The sequence below is a fragment of the Hippocampus comes genome, unplaced genomic scaffold, assembly GCF_001891065.2.
Source record: "Hippocampus comes isolate QL1 unplaced genomic scaffold, H_comes_QL1_v1.1 scaffold90, whole genome shotgun sequence".
Lineage (NCBI taxonomy): Eukaryota > Metazoa > Chordata > Actinopteri > Syngnathiformes > Syngnathidae > Hippocampus > Hippocampus comes.
This window is the reverse complement of record NW_017804912.1, coordinates 715,514-741,206: the sequence shown is the minus strand read 5'-3', so window position 1 is coordinate 741,206 and position 25,693 is coordinate 715,514. Positions and strand designations below refer to the sequence as shown.

The 25,693-nt window shown below is 45.2% G+C and overlaps 1 protein-coding gene across 3 annotated transcripts; it reads left to right on the top strand.

The window, feature by feature from the left end:
* The first annotated feature begins 155 nt into the window (after positions 1–155).
* Positions 156–25,693, top strand: fnbp1l (formin binding protein 1-like). Of its 3 annotated transcripts, XM_019885454.1 has the most exons (17): positions 156–546; positions 13,060–13,175; positions 13,961–14,011; positions 14,143–14,290; positions 15,535–15,597; positions 16,758–16,862; positions 17,287–17,415; positions 17,733–17,879; positions 17,979–18,200; positions 19,211–19,384; positions 22,034–22,143; positions 22,241–22,373; positions 22,616–22,707; positions 22,798–22,973; positions 23,131–23,168; positions 23,698–23,818; positions 25,052–25,693. In XM_019885454.1, the coding sequence occupies exons 1-17, from the start codon at positions 523–525 to the stop codon at positions 25,057–25,059; spliced, it is 1,857 nt and encodes a 618-aa protein (XP_019741013.1). In that variant the 5' UTR covers positions 156–522; the 3' UTR covers positions 25,060–25,693. The 3 variants fall into 3 exon arrangements, with proteins under 3 accessions (XP_019741013.1, XP_019741005.1, XP_019741021.1); XM_019885446.1 differs by having other exon boundaries at positions 157–546; positions 23,698–25,640; XM_019885462.1 differs by lacking the exon at positions 19,211–19,384 and having other exon boundaries at positions 350–546; positions 23,698–25,640.

Here is a 25,693-nt window from a genome sequence, read left to right as displayed (position 1 = left end):
GGCCACAAGAGGGCGCCACCTATTCACATTTGAACAATGTACTTATTGTATACTTGTAACAATATACTGGGTTTCGTGAGTGAGCGTTGGAATACGTTCGAGTCGATTTGATAGTTGTAAATAAACGTTGTTTAACACCTCACAGAGTATAATAAATGAAGAACAGTAAATACCAATATGACCAGTTAGTTTTTTTCTCAAGGCGTGTAAGATGAAGGTTGTAATACTGTTGATAAAGCCATGCGAAACGGCTTCGTTTCAGGATGGTAATTAACTCTTGTCACGGATGAAGAGGAACGTCATTTGTTTTCGAGGAGTGCCCCCAGGTTTGAGGTTTGCGCTGGGTGGAGAGCAGCAGCAGCGGGAGGAGGAGGAAGAGGAGGAGGAGTGTGTGCGCGTGCGCGTGCGCGTGCGAGCAGACAGTTTGTAGTCGGTCTCGCCTTTGGCAGCAGTTTGAGGAGAACCCGAGTGGGGGGAAAAAAAGCCGTCCGATCCCGGCCAACTCGCAAGGGGCAATCCGCCATGAGTTGGGGAACGGAGCTCTGGGTAAGTCTTGTGAACTCTTTAACACTACTTTGGAAGTGGTCCGCGTGTCTCTCGTGTTGTTGAACTCGAGGAGCGGACGTGGAAAGGAAGAAAGGTACCGCGTTACCTTTTTTTTTAAGCTTCGTGTATGGCTCAGGCTAGACGAGTGGCTAATGCTAAAGCTAACCCTTGGCGCACCTCACCGCCTGTGACAGCGGCGGTGGAACAATAGGCAGGTCTCCAGACTGCACGCCTTCTCCGTCTCCTCCTCCGACGAGGGTGCACGTAGCAACACTTTTCTGTTGTTTGGCCCCGTTCAATGCAATCTGCAGCCCGGCAAGTCGGATCTTGAGCTTGATTTTTTTGGGGGTGTCACACCCAGTTTGTAAGGAAGCTGGCAGAGATTGCTCGGTGAAGGGCGGACACCGAGCGCTCTCATTGCAGTGTCCCTCAAATGAGCATCTTAAACTAAATCGAAGTGAACTGTTTTAACTTGACAAGCCGTAGTGTTAGTTCCTACTAATCGTAGACCTCTGAGTCTCATCATCTGAGCAGCAAAAGAATTTGGGCTCCAAATGTTTGTGTGCAAATAAATGTAGGTTACTTTACGTTCATGAGCATGACTTATTTGTGAGTGTCTGGGTGAAATACAATATTTCTTATTTCTTTAAAACGTTTTTTTTCCATTAAAGTCTGTTATAGATATGTTATACCTGCTGAACTGCTTATATATTTAATTTATCATCGTTTTTTACAATTTTATGTTGGACATTAACAGTGGCCCGTTGGCCATATATATTTATTGGTCAATATTTTGAGTTTTATCAATGTAAATTATCCACTATCAGTGATCTTTTTATTGAGAGTTACAAATGTTTTTTTGTATCTTTTTTTTTTTTTGTTTTTGTTCCAGATAATATATTTTTTTCAGGTTCTTCTGTCAGGAATGGCAAAATAGAGCAATACAAATGTAACTACACAAAAGTCATATTTTCATCAATGTTTTAATAATACAATATAAAGACGCTGAATATGAAATCATCATTGAAACGTATCATATTTTATCATATACATACAGGGCCAGTACCAGTTTTGGTCGGGCCACCACAACATGACTCATGATGGCCCGCCAACTGAAAAGGCTTGTCGGACCCTGTTATTACTCCCTTGTGGGCAAATTCCGCTTCCACTGTGTTGTATATATACATTGCACGCCGCAGAGAAGCAGGTCACAAAAGCAAGCGTGCGAGGAGAGACGTCACACTGAAAAGTCTGCGCGGTAGTTCTGCACCTCCCCATCTGAGGGAGATGGCGTCAGCGCCTGCTCAAGGGCACCTCGACAGTCGTCAGGAAGATGGCTAGCATCTCTCCAAGAACTCACACACACGATCCAATGGAATAACGCGCTTCACCTTAAAACGATTTCCGCACCTTTTGATCAGAAGGCATTATGGTTGTGAAAGGGGCGTTGTGAGTTGCGACAAGATGGACTAACCCAGCAGCATCCTCTGGTTTACGTGGGTGTGTGAGTAAGACGCGGGAGTAATTCACGGCGCTGAGATCAACTCTGCGGTTATGAACCGCAGTTCAAAATAGGCTAATTGTTGTTTTGCTCAGCCCCCAATGTGCCGTAAAAAAATACGAGCGAAGACAGCAGGCTGGCATGTTGCTTGTGATTTCGAAGGGGAGTAAACAAGGAGTGCTGATGTGAGAGGCTTCAATGCCTTCTTCACACGGACCTCAACTATGGCATGAAACGTGCGAGGTGGGAATGAGGTCAGCGAGCGGAGCCATTTTGCACCTTTTTAAGGGCACCTTTCAACTATTGGCTAAGACACCAAATGCTTATTTTCAATGAATACTTATTTTGAAGTTGCTGCCTTTGTTGCCGTTGCTGCCTGTTTGCAGTCATTGAATGAGGCATCCGAGCTGCAAACCGGACATAAAAATTACATTTACATGACATGTACACCAGGTCCCTAAGAAGGCCATCGACAACTCACGTTGAAAAATCCCACAGATTTATGGAAACTTAAGCAAGCCCAAAGATATAGTTGTTTATTTTTTTTTACTGGAAATGAAGAAATAAAGATCTAAACCAGATCAAACAGATAAAGTAAATCCTTCAATTCAATAAAACCAAATTTACTCATGTACTGTGCTGTCAAACCTAATTTTCCAGTGTCAGTCTGTCTCAGAGTACCAGTAAACATAGCGCACAATGATCTTCCGAGTGGACACGCAGACTGAGCGACCATCATAATCCTCTGATGAGATTAATGCGTTGGCTGTCAACATTCACCCTGAGTGGCTGCCAAGCACTTCACTGGCGCTGTCTGTTTAGTGATGCGTTCTAACAGATTCAAATATTCAATTTTGGGGTAATTGGAAAGAACGATAAAATGATTGGTATGTTTTATTTATTACACGTATACATGTACATATATGTATCGGCACATATATACATACGCATACAGTATGTATGTATGTATGTATATATGTACAAATGTATAAATACAGTTGAGTTGAGTTGACATGAAGAAAAAAAAAACGTTTTGTACTCCGGTGAAAAGATCACTGATCATTGATAATTTACAGGGATAAAACTCAAAATATTGACAAATATATATATCTATATTTTTTAAACACACAAACATTTGTATTTATGGAAGAAGTAAGACATGTGTACTTATCCCGTCGGGCCAGCATCGATGAATTTTGGGGGCACCGAACTGTAACGTAATGGTCCCGGGTCATCGGGCCACTGTTAATGTTGAACCATGAATCTTTAAAACAGCCATGATAAAATAAATACGAATGTTTATGTGTGTGTATATGTATATGTGTGTGAGTGTGTATCAAATTGTGAGCCATGCGATCATCTTAAATAGTGACTAATCAGTGAAACAAGTCTTTCTTTCATCTTTTTTTTTCCATTTATGGCCACCCTTGCGCTTTGCATAGCAGTCCCGGGTTTCTTCAATGTGCCTCTGTTTTATTTCTCGTGTCTTGGCTGTATTCCGGAAGACATTACAAAGTGAGCGGGGAACATCCTATTAGCCGTTATATGTAGAGAGCACGCGCGTGCTTGCACCCTCGCACGAGCGCTTAGATGCTGCCACACGGCGCTTTGTTCTGTGTGTCGGACTCAGATTTGCCGAGGACCAGCAGAGCAGCCGAGTCTGGCTTAGGGATGAGAGACTGGCAGGTGGTCTTCTCTGCCGACTGGCAGAGGGTGGCAAAGTGGCGCAAAGGCTACAATCTTTTACTGGCTGACCGGACTTTTGATTTTTTTTTCTTTTTTATTTTATTTTTTACGTCCGTCAGCTGATTAGTTGAAAACAGTCTGTTGGACTCTCACACATGCTGTGAAGCAATGGAACATGTTTTCATCCTCATATTTCAGATGGCAGCCTGTGCGCAGTCAGTGTGGAAAAAACATTTGATACCCAAAAAGCTTCAATATTTCACGACGCCTCAGGGCTCTTATTGTATCCTACCGTGGCTAGCGACAGTCGCAGCCACGATCCATAGGATGGCAAGTGAAAAAAAAAATGTTTTCATGATGAATAAAACAAAAAGAACAATTTGGACACCCATCAAAACGTTTGTTGTTTTTATTTGACATTGCTCATCAACAAACTGTCTGTACATCTTAAAAGAGGGCCTTTTATTGATCACGTTACTGTGTTCTCACCACAATGGAAAATACGACCATTGCCCATGATTCTGTTGCGCCGAGCCACAATCAGGAGATCATATTTGAATCCGGAAATCAACTTGGGGTAAATATCTGCGAGGGACGGCTCCAGTGCTGAATGTGTGAAAAGTTATAAGAAGGCAATCCACTCGTTCTCCCCGCAGGGGTTCCAAGTAATCAAGTTATTTTTCTTCATTTACCGCTGATTAGTGATTTTTTTTTTTTTTAAACGCTCCTGTTACGTTGCAGGTCAAGGCAACAGAGTCGGCATTGCAAACATTTTAAATTTGCTGCATGTAATTTTTGTTTTGGTTTCCTCCGGGGTTCCAAGTAATCAAGTTATTTTTCTTCATTTGCTACTGATTCGTGATTTTTATTTTTTTAAACGCTCCTGTTATGTTGTAGGTCAAGGCAACAGAGTAGGCATTGCAAACATTTTAAATTTGCTGCATGTTATTTTTGTTTTGGTTTCCTTCTGTCCTTTCCTGGGCTCACATCTGGACCCTTGCAGCTGTTTGGCAGCTGCCCGTATTTAGACACTTTTCAAACAACTGCAGTTTCCAAGGTAAAATTATTGTTCAACACATTTTCTGACCTCTTCTGACCAGGAGACTGTGGGCCCTTCAGCCCACAGTCTTAAACTGCACAGTGATTTTAAATCCATCCTTTTTTCATCTGAGGCAGTTGGCTCAAGTCAAGCCTCGCCTTTCCCAAGAGCACTTTGAAACCGCCATTCATGCCCTTGTCAAATTCTGTCTGGATGACTGTCATGCACTTTGCTTTGGAGTCAGACGATCCTCCATTAAGCGTCTCCAGTTGGTCCAAAATGCTGCTGCTCGCCTCTTGACTGGTATTTGTAAGAGGGAGCACATCACTCCAACTCTGGCATGCCTTCGCTGACTTTTTCAAAAAATTCTATTATTTGTTCTCAAATCTTGAAATGGCCTCGTCCCACCTCTGAGGTCCTCCACCCCTGTCCGGTGAATCAGGTCTGCGGACCAGACACTATTAGAGGTACAGAGGACTAAGTGGAGGCACAGAGGGGATCTAGCCTTTGCCGTTGCCACTCCCTCCCTTTGGAATGAACGTTGGGCAAGCCCCCTCGCTGCCCATCTTTCAAACGCGTCTTCAAACTCATTTTTAGTCTTTGGCTTTGGACTCAGCATGAGACTTGATTTTGAGATAGACTCTTTTTCTGTTTTTCTACTGTCTTGGTTGTTAATTTATCATTGAATTAGTGGTTGTATGGATTCTTTTTGCTCCATGTGCAGCACTTTGTATACAGCGGTGCTTGTTTTCAAGCGCTTGAGAAATACAGTGGAGTAGAGTTGCGAGACCAGGCCACATTTCAGCTATTTGGGGTGAAATGAATTCTGTCACACTAGCTTGGCTCAGTGTTGCACCTGGACCACTTTTTGCTAATATGAGATGAAGCAACTGGCGGAAGTGTTTAAAAAAAGAGAATAGCTCCTTTTAAGATCCTCACCTGATGGGACATTTGTTCTTCGATTCTCAGTGTGAGTTTCCTCATACCATCCACAGCGACTATATTGTACACCGAATCCCGTCTTCCTTTTATCTGCAGTGTTTTAATCATTTCTTTCCAGGAAGTGAAACCTGACTCACTGGAGACAGGAACACTTCCAGACCTCTCACAGTCATGACTTGGCAGGATGCGGAGCTGCAGTCAGACCTGCAGCTGTGCTTCACTGGCTTGACTGCAGTCACTTTTGAAGTCATCTGTTCAAAAGTCTGCCATTTCATCAGCCCGTGGGTCTAAATGTTGGCTTTTAGAAGCGGAAAATTGGAAAATGTGAATTTTTCTGCTGTTCCCAGCTGTGAAACGTAGTTATTATACTTGAACTCCCTGCTGGCTGTTGTCATTTTTTTTCAGTCCTGTTTTCAAGCATGGGTGTAGACATTATTTCATCTCTTTTGGGTGACCTAATTAAGACAGTTTTCAGCGGGGTGCACTGAAAATCCCTCGTACTATCTGACTCAAAGCAGTCAGGCCATACTGTTTCAGAGCTCCAGATTGCAAACAAAATGTGACATGCATACATTGGCGGTAGCGCTCTCGGGTGGTTTAGATCCTATTTAGCTGACAGAACCTTTTGTGTTTGTCTTGTTTGTTCTGAGTCACGGACTGCTCCACTTTTGTGGGGCGTTCCACAGGGCTCAATTCTGGGCCCTCTCCCATTCTCACTGTACCTGCTCCCATTGCGTTCCATCTTCAAGAAACTTGATATTTCCTTCCACTACTATGCGGATGACTGTCAGGTCTTTCTCATTGAGGCCACTTTGATCCTGTCTGGAGAAAATCGAGACCTGGATGGCACCAAATTTCTTGAATTTCAATGAAAAGAAGACAGATGTGATGGTGTTTGGTCCCGGTGGCCCTTCTTTACATCGTTGCCATCTTTGCTACATTTTGTCTCGTCTCACATACTGCAGCTATCCAGCCTTGTTATGAAGATAATAATTCAGGAACTCCTTTTAGTTTTTATCCAATACGGTCAACCCCCGCTTGGCCAAGTTATGAATCTGTCTCTGTTCTTGCTTTCCGCTGTCTTGTGTTGACGGAGTGTCCGTGTTGTGTGCAGGCACAACAAAACCCACACCATGAGGTGACCTTATCAGCATGTACGATCAATTAGTAGTGCATTTTTCTGCCGCGGTAGTGCATGTGTGATGGTAAGGCTTTTTGTTGGTATTTGCAGCAATGCGCACTTGCACCACGAATAACTCTCGGCGCAGAGAACGTATATACACGAGACAAGTTTAACTAGGTCAGCCCCTCCGCCCCCACTTCTCCCTTCTCTCCCCTCTCTCATTTCTTTTTCTGTCTTTGAGGCAAGGCCTTTTGCATATGAGAAAATAACGTCAATTTTTACACCCCAAGACTTTTCCCAGGGTTTCTGTGTTTGGCAAGTAGAGTCTCATGGCCTCGTAAAACTGTGTTGCCCTTAAATCTGTGCTGCTCATTTACACACTAACTAGCTGCCGGCGTAGAGGTCTTCTGGTTACCCTGGTAACCTGTCCGTGAATTACACATTGTAGCAGCGAGTCAGCGCTTGAGCGTAGTCTCCCTGTCAGCATCCGTAGGGGGTGAAGCTGCCAGGCATCGTATCTCTGGGAAGAGAGATCACCGGCCAACTACGTCTTGGGTGCGGAATAACGCACAGGGCTGCCAGTTTGGTACGCACTTCTGAAAGAACAAATTTGCAGAAATGATCTTGACTGATGTTTTTATTAGTAACGAATGATGTTTATAAATGGGACAACGCTGATCCGATTAATGATGTCATCGAGATAAAACGGTCGCAGTGTTTCCCGCGTACTCATTTCCCCGTGTTGGGCCACCACAAATGAATTTTGGCAGCGCTTTGTAGATTTTGGCAACGCCTGTCAAGATGCAACTGTGGTGCTAACTTCTTTTTGCTGCACAAACAAGCTGCTCCGCTCCTTGTGTGATACCCGTACGGCTTTCCATTCGGGTACGGCACTGCAAGTCCGGTGCCTCAAATGACTGAAGGATGGAAAAGTCTCGTGTCCATTACCACATCCCACTTCCCTTCATTCTGCCAGTCAGGACTTACGACTCATAAATCCGCGGGTCAAGTTCTCCCTTAAACGTATTTTAAAAGGTTCCAGCTAAAGTATTTAGTTGCGTCTTTTTCTTTTTTTTTTTTTTTCCTATTGCATGTTTTGAAAGCAGTTACGTCGTTACTAAAAATCAAGTTTTGCAAGAGGAATGTTGTTTTTTTTTTTTCCCCATCGCTCGTATTTTCTGTTCCAACTTTCACTTTTGCCTTTGCCGCCAGCCACGTTGCTCACGCCCCTTTTACAATGCGAGTTAGTTGTAGTACGGCGTGTCATGACTCTGTCTCGCTCGGGAGTTGTTTCTCGTGACAAATACGCGTCTTTTAAACGTGCGATTTGGAATGTCGCTTTGACTGGAAATCTTCCAGGATGTCATACGGGAAGCCGTTCATGTTTTTCATTTGGGATGCGTGGTTGGAGAACTTTTTATTGATTTTTTTCCCAGAAGGTCTGGACAGTCAACAGAATAGATGGTGGCCACCATGAAGAGCGGCGATGTCCAAACTACGGCCCGCCATCCAGTTTTCAGTGGCCCGCGGCATATATTAAAAATGACATTTGACACAGCCCGCAAGGCTAGTTTAAAAAAAAAAAAAAAAAGAGGGTGGAGTTGGCAGAATGACAAAGCACGGTGTTGAAAAAAAAACATTAGGTGCCACTTCTCCTAATACATCGTTTCACAATTCTGAACGGCTTTTCTAGACGTGCAAAGATACAAATGAACGAGTAAATTCACAACTAAAAGAAGACAATGTCTCTTCAAAACACTGACGAATAAAGGCAATTCAATTTTAGAAGCTTAAATGACATGAATCATTCTCACGTAAGTGTTTTTAAAAATGGTCCGCCGGCTATACACTTTGCTCTTGTTTTGCTTCGGAATGTGGAAATGGGATTCGGCTACTGGTCGGTGCAGGTGGTGGATCTCGTCCAGTGAGATCCACGGCCGTCGGCCCCCCTAAAATCATTTTTAAAAAAATCCCAAGCAATTTGCTTGATCACCTTTAAGGGAAAGCTGCTCTGTAACAGTTTTCCAAAGTAACTAGAAAATGTTCTCAATATATCATCGCTCGCTTGACTGATTTTCGCATGTTTAAAGAATTAAAGTCGACGAAATTTGAAAGAGCATCCTTGCATTTTTATGAATGCGGCCCTCAAATGAAAATGTTTCGACACCCCTGATGTCGAGTATATCAAGTTGATATTGAAGCGCAAATTTCTCGGCCTACATGTATTGGTACACTGAAATAAAAGCACTTGTTTCTTGTTGTGGCTTTGAAATTGCTCACTCAACATCAACGAGCGCAACCCGACAGATTTGGTCGAAGCCTGGGATTCAGAAAGAGAAACTCAAATGTTTTCTTTAACACCCTGAAAATTTGCAAAATCCGTGCACGCAAATGAAAATCGAGCGATGCAAAATTTTCTGGGGCTTGGAAGTGTCAGAAAGTTGTTCTTTTGCACCTCATCTGTCTGATTCTGCACCTGAGTTGAGACAAACCAGTCCGTCGGGTTGTCGACGTAAACTGTGACGGCAGCATGACAACCGACGGATCAGGTTGCTCTGAAACCTGACGTGCTCCCGTGGCACACTGTGTTCTCCTTTCTCGATAGTGAATTTCGTTTTGGGGACTGAAGTGTACATCCTGCCTTGTTTTAGTTTGTGAAAAAGGCACACCAAACCTTGAAAGTCCTTCATTTTTATATTTGTAGACCATGACGGGGTTTGTCACTGTCAATCCGCATAACCTTATTCATCCACCCACATTTTTTGTGTTTGAAGCATTTTAAAACTGTACCCATACGTAGCATAGATTCTGCACTTAAGACGCTGCAAAAGTGCGTCCCCGTGCCTCCGCGTCAGGTCTCCCACTAAGCTAGGCAATGATTTACTTTTCACAAACTATTCTAGCGACTTTATTTTTCTGTTTCGTTCATGTTAGGGGCCGTTGGCCGTTGTTCATCACTTTGGCATTGCGTTTTAAGCTGAACCAATCAGAGGACAGAATAATACCACCGTCCATCTGAGGAGTCGTGAGGCGTGGAATGGTGAATCCAAAATCGGATCGTTTCAAGAAAAAGCCACGGCGAGTTCAGCCGTATTTGACGACGCCAGCGCGTAGGGTTCTGAAGGCGTCGGGTGAATAATATTAGCATGGCGACACATCCAAGTCTGATTGGGAGAAAAAAGTAAACAAAAGACTGGAAGCTGCGCAACCAAGGCACGCTCGGAAATGAGGGCAAAAGACTGTTGGAAATAAATTCTTCCATTTCATCTAAGTTATGAATGCGCTTCCGGTGAGCATTTATTAGTTTGTTTGTGTCGCTGTTGCGGTGTGTGATCTATCATGTGACGTCTTGGTGTGAAAGTCTCATGGGATCCGTTGCATCGTTGCGTCCTACTGATCACTGATCAAAAAAAACTCCTTTTATATATCTTCTATATATTTTGGTTTGACTTCACTATCGTCCTTGTTTGGAACACAGAGTGAATTGTGATTGATAGCTCCATGTTTTCGCTCCCTTTACCATTCAAGTCTACCAGGTTATTATTGGCCAGTGGCCTACATGCGTTGCGGCGCGGCAGTATAAGACTTGGACGACATTGCGCCCGAACACGCCTTGTTTTCAGATCAACACAGCCAGCACCACACAGGTGGGCACTTAAAGTACAAACATCACGTGTGCCCGGCCAGAAAACAGTCGGATTTATGGCATATTAGAAACAGAAAAGTCAGCCTCGTCTTGTCTGTACAGAGACATTGTTCCACTATGTGCTCTAAAAAAAAAAATTGTGACTATGACAATTTTCTTCCTTTCTTTTTTTTTTTGTTAGCGTTTCTTCAAGCTAGGCGTTTTGAATTGAAATTGTTTTGTGGAACATGATGATTCAATTTTTTTATTTATTTATTTATTTTTTGCCTGGTGTTATACAACACCAACTCAGACGAGACGGCGACATTCGCTACCTTCGCAAAGGTTTGCCGCTGCGCGGGATAGCGGAGCCAAATAGCTTTTGTGACAAGTGACTCAAGCCGAACTCTGTGTCATGGTTTGAACGCGCCCCTCAATCTAAATGGGTCCGCTTGACTCACCGATGACGAGTCCTAGATGGAAGTACTCCGGTGCTTCAGGGTCTGATTCATTTTAGTCGGAGTATTTTTATGGTAATGAATGCCACACTTCCTCCACGTTGGGTGTTTTCGGCGGGTCTGTACATGCAAGGGTGTCGAGACAATCATTTCCACCGATTCCAGGAATTGACCTGTCATCATTTATTTATCTTGTAGCACACGTTGCCAACCACTGGTGCGTCCCTTTTAGCATGGCTAGAAACAACCGCAGAATAGAAGGACTTTCCCAAGAATGTAGTGGAAAGGGGAAGACAAGCCCTGTTTGTGCGTCTGCCCTGGAATGCAACAGTGGGCAATTAGTCTTTTGTCCCAGCAGCATATTCCGTGCCAATTAACGTTGCCTCGTCCCATGGAATGCGCACAGGATGTCTGGATGGCTAATCGCACCCGAGCGGCTCGCTTGCTTGTGAAGTAGGCTGCGGCTCCAAAATGGAACGTTCACATGGGCTATCGTAGCATCAGTACATACGCGCGTGTCTGCTACGCGGATCGTACTTCTCTAACAGTAATTAGAGTTGTACCTTTTAGAGAAGTGTAGATGGGCCAGTTCAATGTTATGCTTGATGTAACAGCGCAACACCGAGTGCCTTCTGCAATATTGATCTGTTGAATATGGATTTAAACTGGACCGGCAAATTGGTGCCGTTGTCAAATCCAATTTTTTTTCATCTCTGGCAGCTGGCTAAAGTCAAGCCTCTCCCTTTTTTACGAGCACTTGGAGAGGCAGTCCTTCATGCCTTCGTCACATCTCGGCTGGATGACTGTAATCCTCCATTGAGCGTCTCCAGTTGGTCCCGAATGCTGCTGCTCGCCTCTTCACTGGTGCTAGTAAGAGGGAGCGCATCACTGTAACGTACAGTCGAGTGACGTCACCTGGATACTCATTGTCATGACCACATGAACCGCAAACCAGTCGCAATAGGAATTTAATGCCACCAAAATGAATCCTTTTTTTTGAACTTTCTGAACTACAGTATGAGCGATACACCACAAGATGTATCAAACTCAATGTGCCTGCCACATAATTTAAATACATTGACTTATTTCTACCGAACCTGTTTTGCCAGATGCTTTTGTCGTTTTCATTTTAGCAGCAAATTCATACCGAAACGTGACAAAAATAAACTCGAGAGGCCCCGCGATGAGGACACGTGTCGGAATGGCAGTGCTGCCAAACCACCTTTCACAGCTCCCGTGCTATCCGTTTGTTTGGAAAATACTGACTGAGGAACGAGCAAATCGCTTCCCTTGCATTTCCTTTGCGGCCCATGTTTGTTCCGCTTGATTCACTTGATTTGTGTTGTGTTGACACTGAAGTCAGAGCCCGTGAAGATGTAGCTCGGGAAGTGGCAATTAAGAGCAACATGCAGATGAATGTTTGTAACCGTGGTCGCAGTTTGATCGCATGAGCTCTGAGACCCCAGGGACCGAATCATCTACTTTCTCTTGTTGTTTTTTTGCTCGTCACTCACCCTTTTTACAAGAGAAAATTGAATTCATGAATATTTTAGTTGTCACATATATCCTTTCTTGGAACATTAGAAAGGATATTTTTATTTTTATTCGGACCTCTCCCTAATGTTAATTGGAAATATCACATAGCTGCCGAGCCGGCTAACCTGTAACGTTCAATTTCAAATCGCGGAACTTGGACGGAAGAAGTTGGCGCTCACTGACAACAATTCACTTCACGTTGAGTGTGGGTGTTTGTTTGTTGTGCGCGTTTGCATTCATATTCAGCCACCTGGAAACGAGTGTTTTGGAGAAGAAAAGGCTGCATTGGCCCATTGTGGCAATCGCTGTCGAGCCGTCGATCACGTGACCCCTGTTCGCGGCAGCTCAACTGGCGCGAGCAGAACAAATTCAGCACCTGAAATTGTTTGTAGACTCTTGCATTTGGGCTCCGTTTTAATTGTTCTTCTTTGGCACAGCACTTTAGCACCGTACAGCGTCTGGCACAAATCACAAAAAGTTTCGGATTCGTGGTCACTGCAAAGGATAAAGGCAGCGTTCTCATTCCAATCAATCTCGCAAATTTCCTTCGCCACGATGATATTGATGTCGTTGTCCCTCTTGATGTTCTTCATCTGTCATCAGGACCAGTTCGAAAATCTGGACAAGCACACTCAATGGGGGATCGACTTCCTGGAGCGTTATGCCAAGTTTGTCAAGGAGCGGTTGGAAATTGAGCAAAATTACGCCAAGCAGCTAAGGTACGAAAAGACACAAAAGACACAGCAGGTCGCAGACAATGTACATCCGTTTTACAGTCGTGCAATGTGAAAGTACCGAGGACCGATACAACAAAATAGCGGCGCTAGAAATATTACGATGGCATTAGCACTGCAAGCCAAAGTCAGCTAGCCACGGCTGCTACGTTAGATTTACTGTGCACGACTTGAGTCTGATTAGAAGCCTAAATTTCTTGGTTTGCAGATGTACTTTTTGGAATGTACAGTTGCTTAAAAATCAAATCCTCTCATCTACCTGCGACATGTTTTTTTTTTTTTTTTTTTTCTTTAGACAACTCATGAAAAGACAAAATGGCTTTTAATTTTAATTTATTCACTCTCAAAGACGTTTTTGAAACGCCTTTTCAGACTTGGTCCGGAATTGGCTGGTCCTGAATGAGTTTTAAGATAAAAGCATGTCGATGTTTCATATTACGGTTATAGAATCTGAACCATGATGAAGTCAAATCTAATGTGAGATTAGAATTAGAAGGATTAAAAAAAAAAAAAACTGTCATGTTTAGCTGTAGCGTGATAATCCACACAATTAACTGTCCACTTTGCTGATTGTGGTTTTTTTTTGGTTTTTTTAATTCTCAGGTCAAATGTTAATCCTAAAGCAGAGGCACACTTTTGAATTTGCCAGCAACCAAACTTTGACAAGCAGTTTCATGCCTTCCTAAACCAATAATAAGAATAATAATCCAGTTAAGATCATGTTCCCAATATAACAGCAACCTCATTCACTTCCCTCTCTTCTGCGCCAGGAACTTGGTCAAGAAATACTGTCCAAAACGCTCAAAGGATGAGGAACCGAGGTGAGTCGGCAAACATGTGATTTTTTTTTTTTTTTTTTTTTACTGTAGCAAGAAAAGAATGAGATCACTCGACCGCACATGACCGCAGATCAATTATGTTGATCCCTTGCACACGCGCGCTCGTTTTGCAGGTTTACATCCTGCCTGTCATTTTACGGCATACTGAACGAGCTGAACGACTACGCGGGCCAGAGGGAGGTGGTGGCGGAGGAGATGGGCCACAAGGTTTACGGAACCCTGATGAAGTACAGCCAGGACCTCAAAGCGGAGAGGAAGCACGTGAGTACTGTACACCGACAACGAGCTCATACGTACAAGCCAAGCGACACTGCTGAGCTGAAGCGATGAAGTCGCCGGGTGCCCAAAAAAAAAAAAACAAAACTGTTGATTGTTGTCCCGTTTATGCTTTTCGCGTGTGCCAACCTCTTTGTCCTGCCTCACATTTGTTTTGTGTTTGGACTTACACAAGGGGATACATATGTTGAGCACGATGGTAAACATCTGCCTTTCTCTCCTCCCATGATCTGCTGCTGCTATAAACTCTTCACATTCTTTGGAAGAACATTCCCTTCCCTCAGTGGAATACTTAAGCCACTTTCCAAATTTGTGGAAGAAGAGGCAGGCAGACCTGTTTTTTTTTTTTTTTTTTAAATAAAGATGTCAGCTGGTGGACTATTCTCAAGTCAACTCAGCTGTATTTCTAGAGCGCTATCTACTGAGTGCTGTACATGGAGCAAAAAGAATTCAGATGACAATAAAATAATCAATGAATAACAAAGACAGAAGAAGGCACAAAAACAGCCCAACTAAAAAAATCAAGTCTCATGCGAAGTCAAAAGCCAAAGAATAAAAATGACGAGTTTGAAAGATGGGCAGTGAGGAGGCTTGCCGAACGTTTGAGCGGGAGCTCTTTTCAAAGCGAGGGAGCGGCAATGGAAAAGGCTTCATCCCCTCTCAGCCTTCGCTTAGTTCTCGGTACCTCGAATAGCGTCTGGTCCGCAGACCTGAGACAGGTGCGGAAGAACTCAAAGAGGTCAGGTGGGACGAGACCATTTCAAGATTTGAAAACAAATAATAGGCGCTTCCAAAGAACTCTAAAATGGAGCCAGTGAAGGGATGCCAAAGTAGGAGTTATGCGCTCCTTATTACAAGTATCAGTTGAGAGGCAAGCAGCGGCAGTGTCCTGGACCAACTGGAGACGCTTCATGGAGGATTACACATAATCATTCCTGTATAAATACACTGCACTGCTACACTGTTGCTTCGGGCAGTTAAATATGTGCGTTGTCCATCATGCTGATGTTAATATAACCAGACATCTCATTCAGCAATGTCATTTTATTCGTCACCCAAAAATTGTGGGCGGAGCAGTGCATTTGCTCTTTGTTTTCTTGTATGTTTTGTGTTTCTTGCCTTTTCATATAAATGTTTTGGCGTGTGTGTGTGTGTGTGTGTGTGTGTGTGTGTGTGTGTGTGTGTGTGTGTGTGTGTGTGTGTGTGTGTGTGTGTGTGAGAGAGAGCAGCATCTGCAGGAGGGCAGGAAGGCGCAGCATTTTTTGGATCAGTGCTGGAAACAGATGGACAACGTAAGTAAGGAGAGAAAAATAAGGAGGGTGGGGGGGATTTTTTATTTTTTTGCATGAGATAGGAGGTAACTCTAGGTCAGGGTGTCCAAACTGCGGCCTGGGGGCCATTTGCGGACCGCCATCCATTTTTCAGCGGCCCGCGACATGACAAAAAAAGCCCACGTCATCCTAAAAATGACATTTGACATGGGCCGCAAGGTTAGTTAAAAAAGGTGATGGTGGGCAGAGTGAGAAGGGAGGCTGCGCTGGAGACCTTTTCTCTATAGTCAAAGATACAAGTGAACTATTTGTGATTAGCATGCTAGGTTGATGGAACGCTCTAAAATTGTCCCGAGGTGTGAGTGCGAGCACGAATGGTTTTTGTTTGTCAATGTCTGCCCTGCGATTGTCTGGCAACCCGTTGAGTGTGCCCCCCCGCCCCCCCCTCCCCCGCCTCCTGCCCAAAGATAGCTGGGATAGGCTGCGGCACACCCGCGACCCTCCTGAGGAGAAGCGGATTCGAAAATGGATGAATGGATGGATGGATGGATGGATGAATCACACCGTCATTTGGGATCAAGGCAATGACACACAGTCCCAAATGCAGTCCAGCCCCTCCCTTAGCAAGGCACATGTGCCACATTTGGCCCTTTTTGGCTTTCAAAATCCCCCGGAGAGATTCCATTTGCTCATTTCTGAGGTCATTTAATTGGATTCACCCAGTTAGCAGAACACCAAGCAATTTGCAGACCCGTTAAGACAATGTGGGCAAAGCATGGACTTCGAATTCTCATTGCAAATTGTTGGCTAATTCACCGAGTTGGCCCTGACTCCAGTCAAAGTGTGTTTGTGTGTGTGTGTGGGCTGTCGGGCCTTGCTAGTGGCCACCATGTGACCTGATAGTAATGTCTCAGCTATTCACCGTGTTTCCTCCACGACTAACGTGACCCAGATGGCTTGCCAGGAAGTAAACTATCGCCGTCTGATTCAGATCACTTTCTTTTTCTGTGGCTTTTTTAATCTTGAGTCACAAGTTGTGGTGTTTTTTTAAGTAGTCACTACTCGCCCTAAAAGAGAGGAAGTGCGGACCTTTTACAATCATACAAATATTTTACATTCTCTTGGCATGGATCATGTATTGTTTTTTTTTCATTTGTCGCTTGTTTCGTTTCGATCCACAGAGCAAAAAGAAGTTTGAGCGAGAATGTAAGGAAGCAGAGAAATCCCAAATAACCTTTGAGAGGTTAGACAATGACATCAATGCCACCAAATCAGAAGTTGAGAAGGTAATCCTCCCCGAACTATTCGAGCACGAATCAAGCTGTGTCTTCCGCATGCCGTCTTTAACGATGCAAACGTTGATCGGCATGAATATCCACTCGTTTTCACGTTTGGTCAAAGATTTAAGATTTGTTGAAGACACAAGAGGGCGCCATTCTCACGCAGCGGGCACACCTCCTCATTTCCTTTGGGCAAATCACACTTCACAGCGCCCCGACAGCGCAGGAAAAAGTCTCGGGGCGATCTTTTGGCTACATTTTGACAAGGTGGCCTTTCGTGACTTTGATCTCAAGAGACAGAAAATCAGCCCGAATGTGCATACGAGTGTATCTTCAGTAAACCTATTCTTTGGTCGTTTATTTGACGGTTGACGTTTCCCGGTCTCCATTTGACGATCGACATTTGCTCTGTATGACTGTGGCTGTTCAGGCCAAAGCGCAGTATTACCTGCGGACTCACATGGCGGACGAAAGTAAAAACGAGTACGCCGCCCAGCTGCAGAACTTCAACGCCGAGCAGTGGAAACATTTCAACAACTCCATACCGCACATCTTTAAGGTAACGGAAACCACGTTTGTCTGGCGCAAGTGTGTGACGGACACAATGACGCAAGAAAAATGAGCGCACCAAAAAACGAACCGCTCGCAGTGATGCTGAAAAGAAATGCCGCAAAACATTCTTGGGTTACGTAATTCTGAATTCCTCGACGGGAAAGGGCTCTCGCCACAGTCGGAATTAAAAGTATGCAGCATAAAATGAATCAAATATTTGAACAGCAGCAGGTGGCAGTCGTGTGCGTTGCAGACAACCGTAAAGGGGGGGGTGGGGGGGGGGTAGCGCTTCATCTCCTCTCTGCAACTGTTCTCGTCTTCCAGAATCTGCAAGATATGGATCAGCGGCGAACAGTGAAGCTCGGGGAGACGTACCGAAGCTTCGCCGAAGCAGAACGAAGAGTCATTCCTATTATCTCCAAGTGTTTGGAAGGAATGGTTTCGGCGGCCAAAGCCGTTGACGATCGACGGGTGCGTAAGAGGAAAGATGAGCAGAATGGCTGCTGATTTTCCGTCATGCCGGTTTTTAAATTTGCCCCGCGTATGCAAACTCCTTTGGCCTTCTGACAGGATTCTGGCATTGTTGTGGAGTCGTTTAAGTCTGGCTTTGACCCTCCGGGCGACTTCCCCTTTGAAGACTTCAGTCAGAACCTAAGTCGAACCGGCTCGGACGGGGCCATCAGCAGCACGCCCAAAGGAGAGCGAGACGGAGCCCCGGGGCCACGGCCGGACCCCAAACACACCATGAGCAAAGCCAAGAACAAACTCTGGCTCTTCGGGAAGAAGCCAAAGGTACGCGGATGGTCACTGGCCTCGTGTCTAGAACGCTAGCTTGATTATCTGCGACTTCGTTTCAAACTTGACGTTGTGATTTCCCAGCTGGCCCACAAGGTCCACGAAGTGCATATTGTGTTCTGTTGACATTTCTTGACAGGTTTTTGTCACTAGCGTAGATCTTTGCTACGTTCGTGGACCTTGCCCTTCTTCTTCTTCATAGGAACAATGTTGGTTAATGATTATCTCTCTGTTGCCCGTCTATGTTGGCGGCATCGGCCGCCTCGCGGGAAACGCGGTGTGAGGACTCCGTTAATGATTTCCTGTATTCCGTGACTTTTATTGTACAATTTCGTGCTCGTAGCTCATTACGATGAAAACACGGCTTTGGTTAGTTGGCTTTGGCATGTTGATGACTAATTGTTTCAAGTCACATTTCCTTATGTAGCCCTTCATACAAGACATCTTTGTTTATGTTGCGCTTTCACAAGCGCTGCAGCTGTGCTTGACAGAACAGTTAGCACAAAATACGGGAATATAACACAACACATAACACAAGACATGGACATTCATGCCATCGTCAAGTCAAGTCACATTCGGTTCTATCGCCCGCATCCACAAAAAGAGTCTCAAAGGGCTTCACATGCCCAAGGTTGACAAATATTTATGACATCCCCTGACCCCATGAGGGCAAGGGGAAAAAAAAACATCTGGGGAAAAATGAGAAGCCTTGAGAAGGGGCCGCAGCTGGGAGAGAATCCCCCCCTTCCAGTACGACCGGGCTGCAGTGGATTCCGAGCGGGCAACATTTGACACAATCTTGTCCTATCCGATGTTAGTTTAGCAATGACCAAACAATCTGCCGTTAAGCGACCTAAACATAAGGAATTTGACCCTCAAGGGTAAAATTTCTGTGACACAAAGACACACAAAAAATTAAAACTGGACTTATTGTAGCAGGACAGCATCCAGCGAATGTGCCGTCCTAACTTACGGTTTTATCCTCTCTTCCTGCCCCCCCACCCCAGTCCCCGTCTTCCTCTCCTCCTCCTCCACCTCCTTCATCCTCCTCCCGGCCACGGCCCAGCTCACAATTTTTCCCTCCCAATCGGTTCAGCTCCGATCGAGTCAACCAGTATCTGTCCGAGATAAAGACGACAGTCCCCCGAATCCCCCAGAACTTGAAGGGGCTGAGAAGAGGGGTGAGCCAGGAAGTACCGTTACGTCAATCAAGTTTCTTCCGGGCAGATCATGTTGCCTTGATGATTTCGTGTGTTTTGCTACGGGATGTCTGCAGGTCATGAAATGACTTTAGAATGATTCCAGGGATACGTCCAAATAGATTGCAGCGAAGCCAAATCTGCAGCTATCGACGTTGATCCTTTCAAAGTTGTTTTGTTTGATGACACTTGCAAACACCTTGCTCTGTTATCTTCTCCACTTTTCTTTTTACGGGGGGAGGAGGGGGGTTCTAGTTCCTGCTTTGTTGGTGTTTTTCCTCCAGTTACGAATGAGGGAGTTCTACCGCAATCACACCAGAAATGAGGTCCGATGATTTTGGGGGAGTTTTGGGTTGCAGTGCCAAAGTGGTTAACATCAGATGTGCTGTGCTGTGCTGTGCTGTTGTTGTAACACGGCTTTGGTTAGTTGGCTTTGGCATGTTGATGACTAATTGTTTCAAGTCACATTTCCTTATGTAGCCCTTCATACAAGACATCTTTGTTTATGTTGCGCTTTCACAAGCGCTGCAGCTGTGCTTGACAGAACAGTTAGCACAAAATACGGGAATATAACACAACACATAACACAAGACATGGACATTCATGCCATCGTCAAGTCAAGTCACATTCGGTTCTATCGCCCGCATCCACAAAAAGAGTCTCAAAGGGCTTCACATGCCCAAGGTTGACAAATATTTATGACATCCCCTGACCCCATGAGGGCAAGGGGAAAAAAAAACATCTGGGGAAAAATGAGAAGCCTTGAGAAGGGGCCGCAGCTGGGAGAGAATCCCCCCCTTCCAGTACGACCGGGCTGCAGTGGATTCCGAGCGGGCAACATTTGACACAATCTTGTCCTATCCGATGTTAGTTTAGCAATGACCAAACAATCTGCCGTTAAGCGACCTAAACATAAGGAATTTGACCCTCAAGGGTAAAATTTCTGTGACACAAAGACACACAAAAAATTAAAACTGGACTTATTGTAGCAGGACAGCATCCAGCGAATGTGCCGTCCTAACTTACGGTTTTATCCTCTCTTCCTGCCCCCCCACCCCAGTCCCCGTCTTCCTCTCCTCCTCCTCCACCTCCTTCATCCTCCTCCCGGCCACGGCCCAGCTCACAATTTTTCCCTCCCAATCGGTTCAGCTCCGATCGAGTCAACCAGTATCTGTCCGAGATAAAGACGACAGTCCCCCGAATCCCCCAGAACTTGAAGGGGCTGAGAAGAGGGGTGAGCCAGGAAGTACCGTTACGTCAATCAAGTTTCTTCCGGGCAGATCATGTTGCCTTGATGATTTCGTGTGTTTTGCTACGGGATGTCTGCAGGTCATGAAATGACTTTAGAATGATTCCAGGGATACGTCCAAATAGATTGCAGCGAAGCCAAATCTGCAGCTATCGACGTTGATCCTTTCAAAGTTGTTTTGTTTGATGACACTTGCAAACACCTTGCTCTGTTATCTTCTCCACTTTTCTTTTTACGGGGGGAGGAGGGGGGTTCTAGTTCCTGCTTTGTTGGTGTTTTTCCTCCAGTTACGAATGAGGGAGTTCTACCGCAATCACACCAGAAATGAGGTCCGATGATTTTGGGGGAGTTTTGGGTTGCAGTGCCAAAGTGGTTAACATCAGATGTGCTGTGCTGTGCTGTGCTGTTGTTGTTTTTTTTTTTTTTGCCGTTTGTGTGGTTGACTTCTTTCCATTGAGAGTCCCCTTTCAAATGTGCCGTAAGACAAACAAGACAACAAAAGCCTTGTTTGGTTTTTACTCCTGTCATTTGTGTCAAGTGGCTCTCAGTTGAACAGCTGAAAATGAATGACTCATATCTCAGGTCGTCAAATTTTGCAGCGCAATGTCAGAACATTTTTCAGTCATTGGGCTTCCTCCCCTAGACTCATATTAACGTTTTAGAATATTGTGCAGACTCAACATATTCATCCGAATTAGTGAACCCAGAACAAAACGTCAATTAATTTAGGACGGTGGGGGTGGATGAACTTTTTTTCGTTTGAGGGCTGCATGCCAAAAAAAAAAAATGGAAGGATTGAAGGGGCCACTTTACAATTTGTCAACTTTTTGAAACGCGCTAAAGTCAAGTCAGTAGGGCACCCCCGATTTCGCACCACCAACGCGAATCAAAAAGCCATGAGCAAAATCAAAGCGTCGCTCGTGAGCTATCAGTCATCATGCATCTGGCTGGCTGCTTTTGGACTCACCAACTATTTGGCATCGTCATCCCACTAACCCGCACTCTCATGTTGTCTGCTTGCTTTTCTGGAATCGCTCGTGTGTAAACGCCCCAGTGGTCTGTCAAGATGGTAAGTGGTCGGCCATCCAGAGAAGATGCTGCCGGCTTAGTTGCAATGCATGTACCCTCCCAGTTGTATCCACCAAATTGCCCCGTAGTCAAATCACCCCCTCAAGTCCCATTTGAGAGACTTTGCACCTTCTGCCGCTCATCGTTTTCTTCCGTAGATGAAACCCCGTTGAACCCACAAAAATATTTTCTTGAGTATTCCTGCGAGGGTCATGTGGGTCCTGTTTGAGAAGGAAGTGCAACATTCGTGTGTGTGCGTGTGTGAGAATGAAGTGTAGCAGTTGACATTTTGCCGTGCTTGAACTTGCCTCCAGGCTCCATCGGTGGAGGACTACAGCCACTTGCCCCCCGAGCAGAGGAGGAAGCGGCTGCAGCAGAAAATTGATGAGCTCAACAACAAGCTCCAAATCGAGATGGATCAGAGGTACGCAAAAAGGCAAAATAGTGAAAGAGAACTGATGCGCTGTCCTCTCCTCGTTATTAGTCTGTGACGTCTCCCCCTGTGACTTTGCTTCTGCTAGGGATGCCCTGAACAAAATGAAAGACGTGTATGAGAAAACTCCACACATGGGTGACCCCAACAGCCTGCAGCCCAAAATATCCGAGACCATTTGCAACATGGAAAAGCTCCGCTCCGAAATCCACAAACATGAGGTCAGAAAAGAATCTTTTTTTTTTTTTCCTCCAGAAAAGAACAATATGTGTAAGCTCACCTTGACGGGAGAACGGGGAGCAGGAGGTGGATTGTTTGATCAGCTCGATGGCGCCGTCTTGTGGCCGAAAATGCAAAGACGTCGAATTTGAGGAAGGATCATCTCGATGGCGCCATCTTCTGGCCAAAAATGACATTTGAATTGAATGATCGTTCTCTTGTACTGACTTGAATCCCCTCACAGGCTTGGTTGTCAGAGGTGGAGGGAAAGCAGGGCTCCAGAGACCGGAGGCACAGTGCCGACAACCACCATCCCGCTCCCCAAGGCAGAGAGAGGTAACGCGTCCGCGAAACTCGCTCGGCCCTTTCGATGAATTTGTACCCAAACGGCAAAGCCGCCAAAGAGAAATATTTGTCTCGTTGCAGTCCGGAAGGCAGTTACACCGAAGACGCCGGTCAGGAGCACCACACACCTCATCACCACTCGGGCCCCCCGCAACCGGGACACCCCAGCACCGACCCGCACGACTTCGATGACGAATTTGACGACGACGACCCGCTACCCGTCATCGGACACTGCAAAGCTTTGTACTCTTTTGACGGTAAGGTCAAATACGTCATCTGCTGGCTCGAGCTTGAGCACGAAGACCATTTTTCACATTTCTGAGACCAAATCACGAGTTGGGCATGTGCATTTAACGTGCATCTTTCCTGGTTTGGTAGGCGTGTGTTTATTCGTTCATTTTTCTTCCCTTTCAGGTCAGAATGAGGGAACCCTGGTCATAGCTGAAGACGAGGTGATTAGGATCATTTTCTCTCATTTACAATTCATTCTTGGTTATGTGGAGCAACTTTCGGGACCACCCTTTGTTTCTTGTGAGGTGTAGTGTAGCATATCGCATTTTAGCCTAAACACAAATCATTTTTTTAAAAAAAAAAGCTCATCTCAACCCATGAAAAGGGGACCTAGTATCACATTGATCGAGGATTTATTAACTTATCTATTGCGGAAACGTGTGAGGGTAGCTGAAGACCGCCGCCTTTGTCTACATGTGCCCTACGATTGGCTGTAATGGATCGAATTAGAACGTGAGGGGACCTCATTTTGTTGCAGTAATTTCAACTATTAGACACCACCGTAGACTACAAACTGCAAGTGGGTCATTCGTTGATTTTGTTGCAGTAATTTCAACTATTAGACACCACCGCGGACTACAAACTGCAAGTGGGTCATTCCGCATCCGTCCGGTTGTTGGGTTCTCGTCTGCGGTCGGACAAAGTAGCTCCCCAGCAGCTTCTTTCAGCCTGTCACTCCCCCCCTTGCAGGTTTTGTACATCATCGAAGAAGATAAAGGCGACGGCTGGACGAGGGCGAGGAAACAGAGCGGCGAAGAGGGCTACGTCCCCACCACCTATGTGGAGATCACCATGGAGAAGAACTGCAAAGGTGCCGTCACCTATATCTGAAGCGCATTTTGTCCCCCTCAAGCCTTTTTCACCGTCGCGCACGCTCGCGTTCCAAATGTGTCGACCCGGAGCGAAGGCGGCAAGTGTCCGTTCATCTGCCTGCGTTCTTCTATTTTGGCTTCCTTGCCACGTCTCATCCATCTCTTCCATTCACTTTGTAAGCTCTCATCCACCGCCGTTGTAGCCGCAGTGGTGAGTGACTTTCTCTTTGTTTTTGAGAGACTCGCATCATTTTATGGACCTGGCTACAGTATCTGCACGTGAGAAACTGCGTGCGTGCTTCTTATCGTTCCAAGTGTTCAAGATGTTCAAGTTGTCTTAAATGAGAAGTGATCGACGTTTTGTTTCCGCAATTTGCTTTGTCCTGTTGACATTTTCGAAAGGGGTATTCCGTTGAGACGCCACCATTTTTAGCCTCTCTGAATCCGCCACCTGATTTTGGCGAGAGTGTTTGCGCGCGCGGGCGGTTTTTGCTCCATCTGCGCCATCGCGGCCGATTTCGTTCAATTGCAGTTTTGCGATCGCACGGACGTTTTCATTTGTTGGAGGCGTGTGACACTAATTCATTGACAGAGTTGCTCGCTGAGCTGATAAATGTTAATGTAGTGTGTCATAAGTCACTTGGATATTTTTACTGTGCTCTACATTTCAGGAAAAAAAAAATCCTTTACACCTAAAATCAAATGAGTCCTTCCCTCTCCTTTTTGTCATCCGTAAACTCTCACCCGTCCCTTCATGTCCATCGACAACAGATGCTCTAAAACGGGGATGTCCAAACTACGGGCTGGCGGCCATTTGCGGCCCGCCATCCATTTTTCAGCGGACCTGCGACATGACAAAAATAAATAAATGAGCCCGCAAGGTTGGTTGAAAAAGTTGAAGAGTGAGAAGGGAGGTTGTCAGAAAAATACGACTCCAGTCCAACCTCGTTACAACCCACCTACAGGGACATAACGAGTCTGTACGTTATAACGGTAGTTGGTTGTAAACATTTCCAATCAATTTTACAGTGGCCCTTCCATCCTTCCGTTTTTCTGTGGGCGGCCCTCCAACAAAAAAGTTTGGACACCCTTGCTCTCAAATACGTCAGGGGTGCAAACAAACGATCTTGCTTCCCGATTAAAAACAAAAAGTGTCTGCAACGTTGTGTTTGTGTCTCGGCTCGTCCGGTTTTGTTTCGTTAACCGAGTCTCTCCTCTGTATGACTGTGCAGGTTCCTGAGGGCTGCAGAGTGGCCAGGTGGTTTGATTGGCTGGTGGAGGGCTCTCGCTGACGGCTGGCTGATTTTTGGTGGTGGGGGTGAAATGAGAGAGGGAAAGAGAAGGGCAAGTTTGCATGTCGGCATGCTCTCACATCCATAACGGCTGCGGCCTTCTTGGCTTTTAACCGAACAAAAGATTTTAATTGCAAGATGGGAGTCACAGTAAATTTCATGTCTTCAATGATGCTCGCAACAGCACGCACAGGTGCTACTCCATAACAAAGATGTACTTTCACTGGCCACTAGGGGGCCCACGTCAGGTCCCCCTCTCAGCACTAAAACTTCAAACTGACAGCAAAGGGAACATGCTCAAAGTTTCACGTTCAGCTTTTCTCTCATTGGTTTCAAGCAAAAGTCGACAAGCCGTGTGGCTAAATCACTCCTAAATGTCAGTATTATTTTACAGACTGTGAGCCTAAAACACGCCATCAGCTTGCACCCTTCGGCTGTCTTCGGTTGCCGTTTTAAACTCATTCTCATGACTTGGCTGTAGACATTTTTTTTTCATTATTTAAACGGGGTTTGCTAGTGCAGCATTACCCCTATTCTGGATAAAAATAAGATTAATATATTGCGGGTTTAGTAAAAAAAAAA